Source organism: Trematomus bernacchii, unplaced genomic scaffold, assembly GCF_902827165.1.
Source record: "Trematomus bernacchii unplaced genomic scaffold, fTreBer1.1, whole genome shotgun sequence".
Taxonomy (NCBI): domain Eukaryota; kingdom Metazoa; phylum Chordata; class Actinopteri; order Perciformes; family Nototheniidae; genus Trematomus; species Trematomus bernacchii.
This window is the reverse complement of record NW_022987648.1, coordinates 10,389,201-10,405,703: the sequence shown is the minus strand read 5'-3', so window position 1 is coordinate 10,405,703 and position 16,503 is coordinate 10,389,201. Positions and strand designations below refer to the sequence as shown.

Genomic DNA, 16,503 nt, shown 5'->3' with positions numbered 1-16,503 from the left:
GAGATTTCAACGTCTCATGTAGGCGAGCCTCCAGAGCAAGGTTGCGTTCGAATACTCCAAAAAAACAGCTCCTAAATTCTAACCCTATCGTCTATTCCTTGACCTCGGAGTGAAACGTCATGGGGTTAAGGGATAGTGGATAGGAGAATTCAAAAGGATTTAGGAGAAGAGACTGCGGCACTTTAGAGAATCCGACTGCACTTTCACTATCCGACGTGTTTATGATGCGCCAGCAGAGGTCATAAATGTGCGCCTGCTGCTGTGGGGAAACTATGGAAACTACAGTTTTCTATACAGCGGACTACAACATGGATGTTTAATAAGAACGAGGGACTACTGTAAACTCATCTAGAGACTCTGCACCATGCTCTGATGCTGTTGTTTTATGCTTTATGAACGGGGACAACAGAGAAACATATCAAGTCGGACAAAATGACTAACCATCATGCAACGCACGAGCAAGACGTTGATCGCAATTGCGCAGGTCTGCGCAGGTCTCGCTTGTCTCAAACAAGCCTCATGTCTAACAGAGGCAGGGCCTTTTGCTTAACCCATTCATGGCCAGAGGATTTCTGCAGATTGTATTTTACAATCTGCCTATATTTTCTTTTAGTCAATTTATTGAACATGTCAGAAACAAAACATACAACAATAATAATAATATATATATATATTCTTTTTTTTCCTCACTCATAATCATAATTATAACAAAGTACAAAAAAATTATAATACAAAAAATAAATAAAAATAATTCTCAAATAGTCTCTGTCATGTTCAACAGGGGCAAGAAGAAGCTTAAAAAAACGTTTCTGGTCCTACCCCCTCTAGCGTACATTTTCCTTATAAATAAAATATTAGGTCATCGTCATCAGCAACATGTTTGTCTTGTTAATTTGTTTGTTTTTTGTTTTTTACAAAACAATCAGAAAGAAATTACTTGAACATGCAGTTTCCTCTCAACATGTGCATGCTTTCTTTCCGCGTGAAAAGTCCCTGCAAATGCATATTATTTGGTAATTGTTGATTTGCGGCTTTGAACATAATTTGAATAGTTTTATAGTCAACAAGGTCTTGTCGTTTTAGTGTTTTTAGTTTGATAAATAATTAATTTGTTGGTTCTCTATACGTAGTTTTATGTATAACTCGTACAGTATGGCTCTTTTTTGCAGGATGAAAATAGGATGTGTATTTGTTTTAATAGTTTTTGATACTTCACATATATTGTTAATATACAGAATAAATAGTAATGGCCCCAAGACTGAGCCCTGAGGCACCCCACATGTAACCTGCAGTAGTTGTGATTTATGGCTTTGTAGTTCAACGTACTGTTCCCTGTTATGTAGGTAGCTGGATAGCCATGATAGTGCAACAATTCTAATCAGGGCCGTATCCAGGATTACCTAAATACCGAGGTCCAAACATGCTAGGGGGGCGGGTTCGGGGGTGTACCCCCCCCCCCCCCCCGAGATTTTTGGGATTTTCATGATCTAGTTAGGTGCTTTTTAAGTCCTGTCGGGGGACACAAAATGGATAATATATTGATTTCAAACCATGTCAGCATAAATTATTTTTGAAAGTGTAATGCATAAGAATCAGTTGATTGTTACATATTAATGATCTGGACATGCAGACGAGGCTAAAATGATCACAAAACATTGTCAACATTCATTTTCCATGTCTCTCTTCTTTCCATAACCTGCACCTTCTCTTCCATCTTCATTACTCTCTCTGTCCTCTACTCTTTCTCTTTGTTCAATCTCTCCCTCATTGTTAACTTTTTGCTCCTTCTCACTTGTCGCTCCTGCCAGTGAATTAAAAGCAATTCAGCAATTTAGTTAATTTCACTTGTTTGTTTGCATTATTTTTTTTAACTTAAATCTGTTTTGTTTGATTCTCAAAAGAGAACAAAGATGTAAGCAAATTGTGTTTTATACAATTGTATGTTATTATGACATCATAACTGCAATAGATGTATATTGTTTTAAAAGTATGCCTATTGTCTATTGTAAATGAAGACTATTAGATAGATAGATAGATAGATAGATAGATAGATAGATAGATAGATGGGGTTATTAAGCCTACATTCTTTTGTGTGACTGTACCTCCAGTTCCTCCCTGACTTCCATCACTTTCTCTTTCTCTCTGCCTGTCCTGTCTCTTCCTTACCAAAGCTGAGCTTCGACTGAAGTAGTCTTTTCATTATATCTGAGTCAGTGTAAAAAGAAAACAATACAATGTTATATCTTCAATGTTTTACTCAAATTGAAATGAAAGAAAACCATTACAACGTTTGTTAAAAGGTAATCCTTCTGACATTGGATGAATGTCTAGCTAGTTTATTCACGCAATTTAAACCAAAGTATAGCCTATAGCTGCAATATAAGTTAGTGTGCATGTTGTCGGACGTCCACTGACTAACGTAGAGCGTTCACACAGGATATGCTGGTCATATGATGTCCTGTGAGGAACAGAAACACAAGCAGCCCGCTGGACTCAGATCTCTAGATACCTCATCACTCCTCCGCTGCTCCGGTACAAGTCCGGGCTGCGGTGGTTTGTTGATACATGTCGTCTTCTTCTGTTAGCTTTAATCGAGGCTACGTAGTTATGCAGCGTCCCCATCGTCAGTAAATGGAAGTACTACAAAGAACCCCGTTTAGTGCCGTTATTTCACAAGTTTTGTTATACACAGATCAGAAAAAATGACCGAGGTCCGGACCTCGGTGACCTCAATGGTGGATACGGCCCTGCCTCTAATGCCATATCTCTGTAGTTTTTTTATTAATAATTCATGGTCAACCGTGTCAAATGCTTTTTTAAGGTCCAGAAATATCCCTATTGCATATTCTTTCTTTTCTATTGCCTTAGTAATGTGTTCCATAAATTCTATAACTGCAAATGATGTGGTTCTGTTTGCTCTGAAACCATATTGTTGTTCATAGAGTATGTTATGTTTGGTGATGAAGTCATTTAGTCTTGTATAGTAGATTTTTTCCATCATTTTAGAAAACTGTGAGAGCAATGAAATTGGTCTATAGTTTGACATGTTTATCTCAAATCAAATCAAATCAAGTTTTATTTATAAAGCACATTTAAAAGCGATTTTTGGTCGAGCCAAAGTGCTGTACATGTAATAAAAACACATTACTACAATCACAATAAAAGACAATAAATTACAACAGATATATATAAAAAATAAAAATAAAACACAAGGAAAAGTCAGGATGTATGTATTGGTATGACTTATTTGGAAATACACCGGTTTGTATTGACTGATTACAGATGTGAGTTAGTGGTTTGGCTATACATTCAATAATGTTTTTAACTGTATACAATATCATGACAGTCTGTAGACCTTTTACTCTTAAGTTTTTTAACTGTGTCAATAATTTCATTTTCATCAGTCCCCCTTAAAAATATAGTTTCCTTCACATATATATCTTTACTTTCTACACCTTCACTACTACCAGTATTTGGAATTTCCCCAGCTAAAAAAGGACAACATTGACAAAGTACTTATTGAAATCTTCAGCAACTGAGGTCATGTCATAAATTACTGCATCGTTTTTTGACAGAAAACTGTTTGGGTATTGTGCCTTTCCATTTCCTTTTTTAATAATGGTATTTAATACATTCCATGTGTTTTTAATGTTATTTTTGTTATCCTCCAATAATTTGTTGTAATGATCCATTTTGCTACATCGTATTATCTTTGTTAGTTTGTTTTTGTATGTCTTCTATTTTTGTTCAGCCTCTACTGATCTATTCTTTAAGAAGTCTTTATATAATTCATTTTTCGTTTTACATGCATTTAATATTCCCTTAGTGATCCATGGTTTTTCAGCATATTTTTGTTTCACTATTTTCTTTACACAAGGACAATGTTTTTCATACAGCCCTGATAGAATATGTAGAAATGATTCATAGGCTTCATTTACATCTGGTACATACACTTTGTTCCAGTCTTGTTTAGATAATTCTTCTTTAAAAATAATTAACAGACTCTGGTGTTTTGTGTCTTGTAATTGTGACTGTTCTGGTGTCTTTTTTGATCCTAGTACAGTTCTGTATCGTTGCAAAGACTGGCAGGTGATCACTTGTGTCATTTATTAATATTCCACTTATTACTTTCCTATCCATAACATTTGTGAATATGTTGTCAATGAGTGTAGCACTTTGTGATGTTATTCTGGTTGGTCGTGTGATTGTAAGATATAAACTGTTGCTATACATAGAATTAATCAATTCTGTAGTTGCATTGTGTTCTTGTGGGTTCAGCAAATCAATGTTAAAGGTCCCATGTCATGATTTTCCGGTTATTACCCGTCCCCTTGTGTGTTATGAAGGTTTTTATGCATGTAAACGGTCTGCAGAGTCAAAAACCCTCAAAGTACACCCTGTAGCGAGTACAACTCTAACACAGAAAAGACCTCCCCAAAACGCCTCGTTGGAGATTTCTCATTTACTTCCTGGGTATCGCTACGTAGGGATACCCAGTAGCCACGCCCAGAGCTATGGCCGCACCCTCTGCCAGCCTTTCACGAAACAAAGCTTCACAAACCTTTCAGCGATTCATGCCGGATATGTACAGCTTAGGGCACTGAAGAACGATGCTGTTGCTACTTTGTTTGGACCAGCGGGAGAATCGGGTACACAACCTGTAAGTATTCATTGTTGTTTGTGTATTTATGATGTTTAAAACAAACAAGGTATCTACCACGACTGTTAAAATGGGTAAACGTTTTTCGGGCTGCTAAGTTGGGATCGCGGAGAAATGCTCTCCGCAGACCCATTCTCACAGCGTTATAAACCTTTTTCTTACTCAATATCAAGCCACACTTATTGTTTTTACTTCGGCTGTGAGTGTTTGTGTGTGCTCAGGATGAGTTTCGCTTGTTCTCGCTGTATCTGTATTGCCGACACGGAAGCCCTGTCTGTTCCTCACAGCAACGAGCAGCTGCACGTCGCGTGACCAATCAGAGCACACTGGGCTCACAGGGAGGGCGGGGGCAGGTGCTCCAACAAGCCGTTTAGGACAGAGAGTGAATACCGGTGAATACACATACTTTACAGAGATGCTGTATGAGAAACCAATATGAGTTTGGAAAATTGCACAGTATAAATCTATTTTTGTATACCTCAACAATGGAATTATGATCAGTAGAAATGGCCATGACATGGGACCTTTAAAATCTCCACATACAAAGAGCATTTTCTTGCTGCTTGTGTAGTTATAAAGTTCAGCTAGCTTTTTCTCAAATGTGTCAATACATGATCCTATATAATTTAATATTGAGTTATATTGCGTAATAACAGCGGAAAACGCATGGTTATAGTCACCGCACTTCTGCAGGTGCACCAATACATGTTCTTGTGTTCACAAACGTGTTTGCAATTGACAATATCTGTTGTTCTTTTTACAACTCTTACATGACTGTGTTTCTTTCTTTTGGGGCCGGAGACAGATCACCAGTTACAAGCAAAGTCCCACATTACATAGAAGGTCTGCCGAACGAGCTGAAAGACAATGGGACACCTGGGCCAATTAAACCCGCATAGCTACCCTGGAGGGCAGTCCTTGGTAACCAGACCAGAACAAAGATGTTTTTCAGTTGAGCAAATGGTCTAAAAAAAAGAATGAACAACACACTTTGACATACTGACAAACTTTAGTTTGGAAACACAGGGATGACTGACCTAGTGACCTTTCACGTGTTTGTAGAGACTGTTATGCAGGTAGTGGTTTTATTATGTCATTAAATTGCAGCAAAAGTGACCTGATTTCCAGAGAAACTGCTGGTCACTTGACTTGTGCTACTAAGACATTACAGATTTTATACCAGGTTAAACATTGAACTATTTACAGGCGGGAAGTGCAAGGTTAACTTAAAGATATTTGAGGCTGAATGAAGACAACATTTCCAACAACTTTGTACTCTTTTCTTACAGCTTTCTCAAGAGTTTCCACTCCTCCCTTTAGTCAACGTGAGCTGTTGTTACTCACTGGGTAAAAGCCGTTTTTTGGGAGTGCCAGGTGTCCCATTGTCTTTCAGCTCGTTCGTTTTTTGGGAGTGCCAGGTGACTTGGCACTCCCAAAAAACGGCTTTTACCCAGTGTTATTCCATAGAGACAGTTGTGAGGCCGGAGCAGGATTGCAAAATACGTTTATTTGTGCTCCCACTGCAGAGACACCGGCTCTCAACCCCGAAAGTTGGTTCAACACGGGCACCAACTCTTTGCCCAGCCAGCATAGAGAGCCAAGAGCTGCGTGTGTGCCTGAGGATCATGTCAGAAGCTGTGGCAGGATTTACGTGAGTAACAACAGCTCACGTTGACTAAACAACCCAGTCTCACGGCATTTTGTGTTATAGTCACGTCATATTATAATGCCGTTATGTGATGACTTCCAAAGAGAAAAGCAAGCACACTCGGAATAAAGTATTATTTTCTTCTTTTTTTTAATGTTTTTCGGATTTCATATCGCATAAACACCATATCCCAACGTGCATTGCGGCTAAACAATCCAATCACCGAGCTTAAACCATAGCTGAGAATCTTGGGTAATCAGTTCAGTGGCTGTGTATCTGTTTCCGGTTATTTTATTTTGAAATTCAGTTCCTGACGGACGCCAAAAAAGCCAGAGATTATGGAATTAACCCTTTCACGCATAGAGGTCACTACAGTGGACAGCTATTCAAAAGGTGTTTTCTTGTATATGCATGTTTTTTTTTTGCATAGTTGCACCATCAGCCACTACATAGGACCATATTGCATCATACCATACACTGCCACTCAGTGGAAAGACAGTGCAAGTGCATGATACATGTCTCTAAACCAAGATGGACGACAGAAAGCCAGATGGACCCTAACCCTTTCATAGGGAGAAAGTAGAAGGTCAATGATAGAAATATAGAATATAAAAAATCAAGAAGATACTGTAAGTGATCTCTACAATAAAACAGTTTAGTGCAGGATGTACAAAGATATTAATAGGAGGATGTGCAAAACAGAAAAACGAATTAACCTTTATTTAAACATTGCATAATACTTTAGATTAAGGTCTTCTTTTAAATAAGAAAAAAGCTTTGGGGGTATCTACAGATAAATATTAAGCCTGACAAAGTACTTAATGTCTAATATATTGCTTTCCTGCAATGTTAACTATGTTGAAGCACTTATTTTAACTGATATTATACATATTAATTATACTCTTATAAGATGTATGTAGATAGAATAAGAAATGTGCAGAATATGACAGTTTAATGGTGGAGGTATACACACATATTGATAGATGTCTTGTAATGCACTGTTGAGGAACCTGCGAGCCAAGTTTTTCAGTTCATTGCATAACTACACCGTAGTTGTGTATATGATATGTCAATAAACCTTTGAAAATCTTGAAATCTTGAAAGGGATGTGCAAAATAGCCATTATATACAGTCTTTAATGAACTATTAGTAGAGAATAACGAGTAATGAATATACTTTATAGGGATCTGCAGATAAATATTTAGTCTTCTCAAGCACCAACTAATATCTCGCCTGATTGTTGGCACTTGACAATCACCTTCCCTGAATTTTACTCAGGTGTAACTAAAGTCTGATTTAATGGTTGTTTATATTTCACATCATTAATCAGAATCTGCTGGTCCCGTTTGAATCCAGTTTTGGATAGTCTGCCGTGGTTTCGTTCCATTTCAAAGAGCTGTTTGACGCTCGGCGTAACCTTGGCGCACTGCCACTCCAACATCCAATCCCAGAGCTTGAAGATTGATCACGGGGACTGTAGTCCCAAACGATAGCTGGGGATTATGGGTAGTGTAGTGTCTTCGGCCATCCTAAACTCCGAAATGTTTTTCGGATTTCATATCGCATTAACACCATATCCCAACGTGCATTGCGGCTTAAACATCCAATCATCGAGCTTAAACCATAGCTGAGGATCTTGGGTAATCAGTTCATTGGCTGTGTATCGCAATGATGCTCGAAATGTCCCATATAGGCCTACGTCTGTTACCGGTTATTTTTATTTTGAAATTCAGTTCCTGACGGATGCCAAAAAAGCCTGAGATTATAGAATTAAACAAATAAATAAATACATGGATAATTGTGTGTTATTGTTGAGTAAATAACAGTGTGTTATTTAGAAAAGAATAACAAATTAGAAGGAAAATAGATTTGCATGTGCTGTTGAGCTTCATTATTTAACTCAGCTGGTGAAGGGAGCACGCTCGCTCCCGCTCCCGGGTAAAAACATTACTTGAATTACGTGAAAACCACCCTTGAATGATGGGATAGTAGATTAAAAGCTTTAGGAATCCAAACTATAACATATAAGTACCCTGTATCAAGATTGATGCAAAACAAGTGACATTTGACCTTTTTAGAGAGGTTTAGAAGAAGAAAAAAACACTTCTGGGGTCATTTGGGTGCATTTTCCATATCTATGGCCCCCCATAACAGGAACAAGGTAAATCAAGTAGCTGTTAAAAAATTGTAGCACACATATATATAAAACTTTGTAGGAAGAACTACACAGATGAAAGTAATCCAGAGAAAAATGTTTCTTACAAGGTGAAAGCTCCCCTTGATGAAGTATGCCTTGCAACTCAGCTGCAGATCGGTTAAGAATGTCTAACGGTACGTCTACACAGCAGCGTTAAAAAAATCTTGGAGGTGGGCGTATCTGAAGCTTGAGGATTTTTTGCGAGCAACCAATCACATGAATCTCCCGCCCGCCACATACGAAGCAAAAAAGCCCGAAGTAAACTGGATATAAACTCCCCAAAACAGGCGAAAACCTACCACTGTCTCTGCCACCTCCCTCCATGCCTGGCTCCTCCGGTTTATATCCCGGTAGGTCTGGTCATAAAGCACCGGGTGATTGATTCGCTACCGCTAATTTCTCCTCCATTTTTTGGAATATGAGGAAATGACCTGCGGTATGTCTCTCCCAGCATACACGCCGTTTGATTGGCTAGAGCTTGAACTGTCAGATTTGCATACACAGGATTTGATTGGCTGACGCTTCCACCTCAGCCTCAAAAGTTGAACATTGTTCAACTTTGAATCCTCAAAATCCTGAAAATCTCCGCTCGCCTGCCCACAATGCATTTCGGCGAAAAGTGAGGGAAAGTGACGTCACCCCATCCAAAGTGAATGGGCAGAAGCGTTTCAAGATTTTTTTAACGCTGCTGTGTAGACGCACCGTAACAGAGGCAGGGCCTTTTGCTTAACCCATTCATGGCCAGAGGATTTCTGCAGATTGTATTTTACAATCTGCCTATATCATTTAATATTGAGTTATATTGTGTAATAACAGCGGAAAACACATGGTTGTAGTCACCGCACTTCTGCAGGTGCACCAATATATGTTCTTGTGTTCACAAACCTTTTTGCAATTGACAGTATCTGTTGTTCTTTTTACAACTCTTACATGACTGTGTTTCTTTCTTTTGGGGCCTCAGAGAGATCACCAGTTACAAGCATAATGTCCCACATTACATAGAAGGTCTGCCGAACGAGCTGAAAGACAATGGGACACCTGGCACTCCCAAAAAACGGCTTTTACCCAGTGTTATTCCATGGAGACAGTTGTGAGACTGGAGCAGGATTGCAAAATACGTTTATTTGTGCTCCCACTGCAGAGACACCGGCTCTCGACCCCGAAAGTTGGTTCAACACGGGCACCAACTCTTTGCCCAGCCATTACAGAGAGCCAAGAGCTGCGTGTGTGGCTGAAGATCATGTCAGAAGCTGTGGCAGGATTTACGTGAGTAACAACAGCTCACGTTGACTAAAGGGAGGAGTGGAAAGTCTTGAGAAAGCTGTAAGAAAAGAGTACAAAGTTGTTGGAAATGTTGTTCAGGCTTCGTAAGTTTAAGTGGTGTAAAAAAAAAACTTAGCTCAAAGATCCTTTTCAGAACTTTTAACTGTCTTCATTCAGCCTCAAATATTTTTAAGTTAACCTTGCACTTCCCGACTGTAAATAGTTCAATGTTTAACCTGGTATAAAATCTGTAATGTCTTAGTAGCACAAGTCAAGTGACCAGCAGTTTCTCTGGAAATCAGGTCACTTTTGCTGCAATTTAATGACATAATAAAACCACTACCTGCATAACAGTCTCTACAAACACGTGAAAAGTCACTAGGTCAGTCATCCCTGTGTTTCCAAACTAAAGTTTGTCAGTATGTCAAAGTGTGTTGTTCATTCTTTTTTTTTAGACCATTTGCTCAACTGAAAAACATCTTTGTTTTGGTCTGGTTACCAAGGACTGCCCTCCAGGGTAGCTATGCGGGTTTAATTGCTCCCAAGGTGTGATGGCCTGTTGACCATTTCCAACTTTGTTATTCTACCTTAATAACCTTTGAAAAACAAAGTGTTCAATCCCATGGGCTCTCATTAGCGTTGACATCAAACATTGCATCAGAGGCAATCTAATTTCACATTTTCTTGCATTAAAACTTATCTCAGACTAATACACATTCACACTATTCCCCAAGCTCTATGTTTCAACAACTGGTGAATATACACTAGGGATTTCAGGCTAGTGATGGTCATTAAGGGGGCTGAGGGGACTACTCAAAGTCATTACAGTAAGTGTGCATCACTCATGACCTAAAGTGCATTGTGATCTTAAAGATAAGCAAAACATTACATCATCTGTTTCATAATAGTTTGTCTTACTTTTGATCCCTCCACGTAACTCAGATTGGTACACGGGTGGACAGAACTTATTGTTGAATACTTGTATGAGGCTGCACCAATGCCTTATTATGAAGTTTAATAATAATAATAATCTTTATTTATATATAATCTATTTTCTTGGGATAAATAGTTCTTAATCTCCATTAGCCTGGTGTATGATTATTATAACTTCAGAATATTTCTATAAATCTGATACATGCTGATACAGTGATAATGTGTCATCCTTAACAATGACCACTGTAGATTACTTTGAGTCAATTATGTACACTGAACATCCTCTCTCTGCACCAAACATTTCTCAGTAAGCTTTAAGTTAAGTGATGGTTATATATTATACCAGCCTCTGAACACCCTTCATGAAAGCAAAATAATATGTGGCTGTGTCCAACAAAAATGTACCGTTTACTTTACCTTTATTCATTTTCAAGAGTTCCCTAGCAAACATAGGCAGCAGCAGAAAATAACAGTGGCAGACATAAAAGCAAATGAATAAACATTTAAAATAAAGCAATAAAAGGATTATTATAAAGTATTAAAAGACATTCAAAACTATAAAGAGCGATGTTACTTTTTCTTAGACATGTGAGAATACTTTAAAGGTGTTCAATTAGATCAGACAAGATACATTTTTTCGCAGTTTAGTACTGGTTTGAGCAGAAGGAATACATCCTGAGTGAGAAGAACCTTCCTGCACTTTTATTGTAGGATTCCATTCCGTAGGTGAGAAGAATGTAGTCCACTAACAGGCTTACAGTTTATTGGTATAAATATGTCAATAGTTAAGTCTATACCTGGACAAGGAAGATCATGAAACCCAATTAGGAAAACAGAGATCAATCGTTAGCACGGGCTCTGAGCTTTGTTATAAATCGTAGTGTTAGATATTATCCAGTGTGTGTTGCTATTGCGAATATGAATGTATGTAGCATGCAGCACGGCTACCAGGCCATGCTGAATGCTGCGTAGAAAGTCTGACCTTTCATCTTCAGTTGAAATTTCGAACTGGGAACTCAGATAGTCAAAGTCAAAGTCAACTTTAATGTCAATCTTACTCAGTTTGTGTTTACAGACAGAGGGATCGACGTTTCAAACAATCCACAATTAAGTAAAAAAACACAACAATCAATATATACAAAATCATATATACAAAATAACAGTCACTTCAATATCAATATCTTTGGTGCAATATCAATATCTTTGGTGCAAGATTGCACCAAAGATACTCTTCCCAGTACAACTGGAATGCATCAAAGGTCCCAGCAGCCTGGATACCAGCCCAAGCCCTAAAGCCCAGGCCAAAGTCCCAGCCGCCCAGCTTCAGTTCCATCAGCTGACTCAGCGCCATCCCTTGTTCAAGTTCCAACCCTTGACCCCGCTCCAGCTCCAGCCCCTCGTTGGCAAATCCGGTCGACTCCAACCGCTGAGCCTTATCTTTATTTATGTAGAAATCAAAGTTTGAATTGGAAAAGTAACTTGCTTAAGTTATATGCTGGTTATTTTAAACAAAAAGTGAACAACATTCCAAGTTCCCTCTTAAGATAAAGGCCTGGATAGCCGGAAACCAGATACCTTTGTAACAATATCATATTTTGTGCGGATCTAAGAATGTAAGCAATTTGTTTTAGATTAAGGCATTTGCTACGCTACTGCACATACATGTTTAAATATGTATTGTTGTCAGATAATTATCAGATGAACCAAGTGCTGCCCCTGGCCAAATTTGGGCCCAACGCAATTTTTTTTGTCACGAGGCCCCCCTCCCCCCGATTTGTACAAAAAACTCCCAATCCCATACTCAACATTTATAAACTGTCAGCAAGTAGTAGTTGGAAATATAATATCTACTTTAGCGGTATACCATACCAGAGATCTAATACTGCTGGTGCTTAACATCCTAGAAAAATATTCGATGAAGTAGCTTTGGGTGGTCATATGTTTTTGAGAAGACGTTAAGTTTGTAAGCCTAGTTGAGGCTATTGAGATGGCATCATTCAAATGTTAACCTGCACAATTGCGGCCACTTCATACAATTTGTGACTCCACAGACTGTATGGCACGACTGGAGTTGTGCGTCAGTTGGTGTTTGTCCAATTTACAGTTTAGAATATATATTGTTTGAGAAGATGAACCATTAACCACTGTTATCTACATAATTGTAAAGTGCCTTTAAAAAGGAATAAAGAAAAGCCAAATGCTTTAAAACTTCTGGCAAACAACGTACCGACAGCATCACAAACTGCAAATGCAGTTGTATGAAGGGCCTTGTACATAACTGCCTGATTAATACTTCCCATGTCTGTAAGGGTCCCCTTTGCTCTTCGAGACGCAAAATTACGTATTTCATCTTGTCCATGACTGCATGGACTGTACTAAGTTTCGACTTCGCAATTTGTTGTTGGTTGCTGGCATATGCACCTCTAGCTGGTAAGCCAACGAAGAAGGAAAAATTAACAAGTAGTTGTTTAAAAAAAGTTTGTGTCATACGATTTGCTAAAACGGCCATTTCCAGTGTTATTAAAAGCTGTCTCTTTCAAACAGCGCACCGGAGAGTGTGCCCATTAAATGCACATGTGTGGTGGGCCCTGTACACACACTGTAGTATGACTAGTCTTTAAACTAGTTTTTAATGTGTTGTCGACTTTGGCCTGATATTGCCATCAAAGTTTGTTCGTGTATAAATGCTTAGGTTAATTTATCTACTAAGCAATTTTATTTTACCATCTGCATGCCATATCAACATAGGGTAATTTGTTTTGCGCAGTTAGTAAATTCCCCATAGAGTGATGACTGCACTGATGTAATAACGCATAGAAAGATAAACAGTCTCTCAGCTGTTCCTGTGAACGCACACAGACTGCATGAAGGATATTCAGACGTGATGAAACCTCTTGATGTTTACAGTCGATATAACTGAGACTGTGATCATTCTAATTCAACAAACGTATGTTTTACTTGTTGATCTAACTGACTTGTACTCCTCTTGCATATTGTATCGCTCTGTTCTCTTGTTTGGTTCACTGCTTTCCAAATACCTGAAACTGCCTCAATTAATGTCTAACCTTTTACTTTCAGGCCAAAAGGTGTTGCAGCGGCACTAACTGTTGTTAGGATCCTGCATTGTCTTTATTCATCAAACAATCTCTTTTACTGTTTATAGGGGTAAATGGAAAACGGTACATATCCCCCTTATTCTAACCTCACCATGTTTGTGAACATAGGCATCTACCGGTACCCAGCATTTGTCCTGTGTCTCCTCTTGTATGCTGTTATTATCTCTGCTAATCTTGTCATAATACTGGAAATATCACAAGAGAAAACGTTACATAAACCCATGTATATTTTAATTATGTGTCTTTCTATTAACTCTCTGTACGGTTCTGCTGGTTTCTTTTTTAGATTTTTGAGAGACCTTCTGTCTGATACTCATTTGATCCCACGATCAGCTTGTTTCATTCAGATCTATGTCATTTACACCTATGCATCCTATGAGCTCACCCTTTTAGCAATCATGGCTTATGACCGGTATGTTGCTGTTTGTCAACCTTTACACTATCACAGCAAAATGACCTCAAAGATGATCTCTAAGTTGGTTGCCTTTGCATGGATCCTTCCCATCTTTACTGTTGGAGCTTGTGTATATCTGGCCGGAAGACTTCCATTGTGTGGCAATAAGATACCTAAGGTATTCTGTGCCAATTGGCCTGTTGTAAAATTGTCTTGTATCAGTACTGTGCTTAACAACCTTGTTGGAATGTTGATGACTACAACGTCAGTCATTCTGCCCCTGGCTTTTGTCTTGGACACATATATATGCATTTTTCTTATTTGTTGGAAAAACTCTTTAGAGTTCAAGAGCAAAGTCATACAAAGCTGTATGCCACACATTGTTACATTTGTCAATTTTTCTATTTCTTTGTTTTGTGATATTGCTCTCAGCAGGATAGACGTTGAAATAATAAATCCATTTTTAGGAGTATTTTTATCACTTGAATTTGTTTTGATTCCGCCCATTCTAAATCCCTTTGTATATGGCCTGAAATTGCCAGAAATAAGAAAATGTTTGTCACGTAGGTTTTTATGCTCTAAACCTGTTAGGATTGAAAATATTACCCAGTGCTTAAAGTAAGAGGTCTGATATGGACTGAGTTCTTTCATATATAACTTTAAACTTTCTGCAACAATGATGCGTGTCATAGTAAAGTAGTTCAATTGTTTTAAACATGTTGTTTTTAGTATACTCCAAGATGGTTGAATTTTCATGATCATATGTTTATATATAAATATGTTTATATTATATGTATGCATATATTCATTCGGTTTTTTATTTCTGAAGCTACAGTATGTCATCATATTTATTGATGCAAATTATAATTTGAATGTGTAATGTACTGTAACAAAGTAAGCTGGGCAAAAGAAGGTGTGCATAACAACGACATATTGTTCACTTTTCTTATTGAATTAATCACTTATTAGGATGTATAATTACTAACAGAGAGACTTTTAGCTACGTAATGTGAATTTATTTATTACATTTTTTGTTTGTGTAACATACCATATAATCATGCTTCTCAGCCAAATACATAAATGAACAAAACACAAACAATGTGAAGCTGGGATTTGGCATGAGCAAGTCTGGGTATTAACAAATATACATTTTATATACATTATATAAATGATCATTATTTTCAATATAACTTTCAACATGAAGGTTCAGAGGGTTTATCAACAGGGTTTGATAATATTGTGTCACTAAAATGATGATTGCAGTAGCTGAAAAGGCATTAACAAATTCTATGAGAAGTAATTAGTAATTAAGATGACATAAATATATAAAAAATATATCACATTAAAAAATAAATATTGTTCATTGTTATTAATACATTTTCCAATAAGATCCTTGAAAGGGGCACCACGTTTATAAATACAGTTAATGTATGCTTATATTTGAGTCTAATGAAACCTACTATTTATTAGGAACTGTAATAAATATTTGAATTAATACCTATAAAACAAACCTACCATATCAATAGCTAGTATTTATTTATTTATTTATGTATTTATTATTATGATGCTATGAACTATTTATAGTGTAAATTGGAATGATCCACATCTGTGCTCCCGGGTGTATCTGTTTTCTTCCTGTATGTTCCTGCCTGTGTACATGACATAAGCTGCTGCTCATAACCAATTGCCCCTTGCGGGATTAATACAGTTGTTGATTGATTGATTGATTGATTGATTGAGTAAAGGTCGGAGAATTTCAAAAATCAAATCACTCTTGTACAATATCAAACAAACCAGCATGTATATTACAAAATGTAAAAAGACATACAATATATAATTCAATTGAATATAAATATATACATATATATATATATATAAAAACATGATTTTTTTTATGCGTCTTGTTATTTCATAGTAGTGGACAATAACAGGGACGATTTGATATACATTTAATTATCACAGCACACTCTCTAAATTCCCCACTCCCTCCCTCCTCTTCCTGCACACCCCAAATAGGCAAAACCAAACGTGTTTAGTAAGATAATTTAAACAACAAAAAAGATAAAGACAAAAACAACAATGGCAAACAAACCCAAAACAACAAAAATGTACAATAAACCAAATGTGCAAGCCATCAAAAGAAAAACAGACAATAATTATAAAATACAGTGACAATGTAGAGAATGACAGTATTATATTATTATTATATTTATTTAACCAGGTGAATCCCATTGAGATCATCGATCTCTTTTTCAAGGGAGACCTGCTGCAAGTAGGTTCCACATGAAGATA

General features: G+C 37.4%; 1 protein-coding gene across 2 annotated transcripts; it reads left to right on the top strand.

Annotated features, from left to right (window-relative positions):
- The first annotated feature begins 6,132 nt into the window (after window positions 1-6,132).
- On the top strand, window positions 6,133-15,785 carry LOC117485574 (olfactory receptor 6N1-like). Of its 2 annotated transcripts, XM_034134165.1 has the most exons (3): window positions 6,133-6,311; window positions 9,647-9,771; window positions 13,780-15,785. In XM_034134165.1, the coding sequence occupies exon 3, from the start codon at window positions 13,871-13,873 to the stop codon at window positions 14,831-14,833; it is 963 nt and encodes a 320-aa protein (XP_033990056.1). In that variant the 5' UTR covers window positions 6,133-6,311; window positions 9,647-9,771; window positions 13,780-13,870; the 3' UTR covers window positions 14,834-15,785. The 2 variants fall into 2 exon arrangements, with proteins under 2 accessions (XP_033990056.1, XP_033990055.1); XM_034134164.1 differs by having other exon boundaries at window positions 9,647-15,785.
- The last annotated feature ends 718 nt before the right edge of the window (window positions 15,786-16,503 follow it).

Coding starts and splice junctions, on each gene's coding strand:
- LOC117485574 (XM_034134165.1), top strand. CDS start 13,871: ATGGAAAACGGTACATATCCCCCTTATTCTAACCTCACCATGTTTGTG.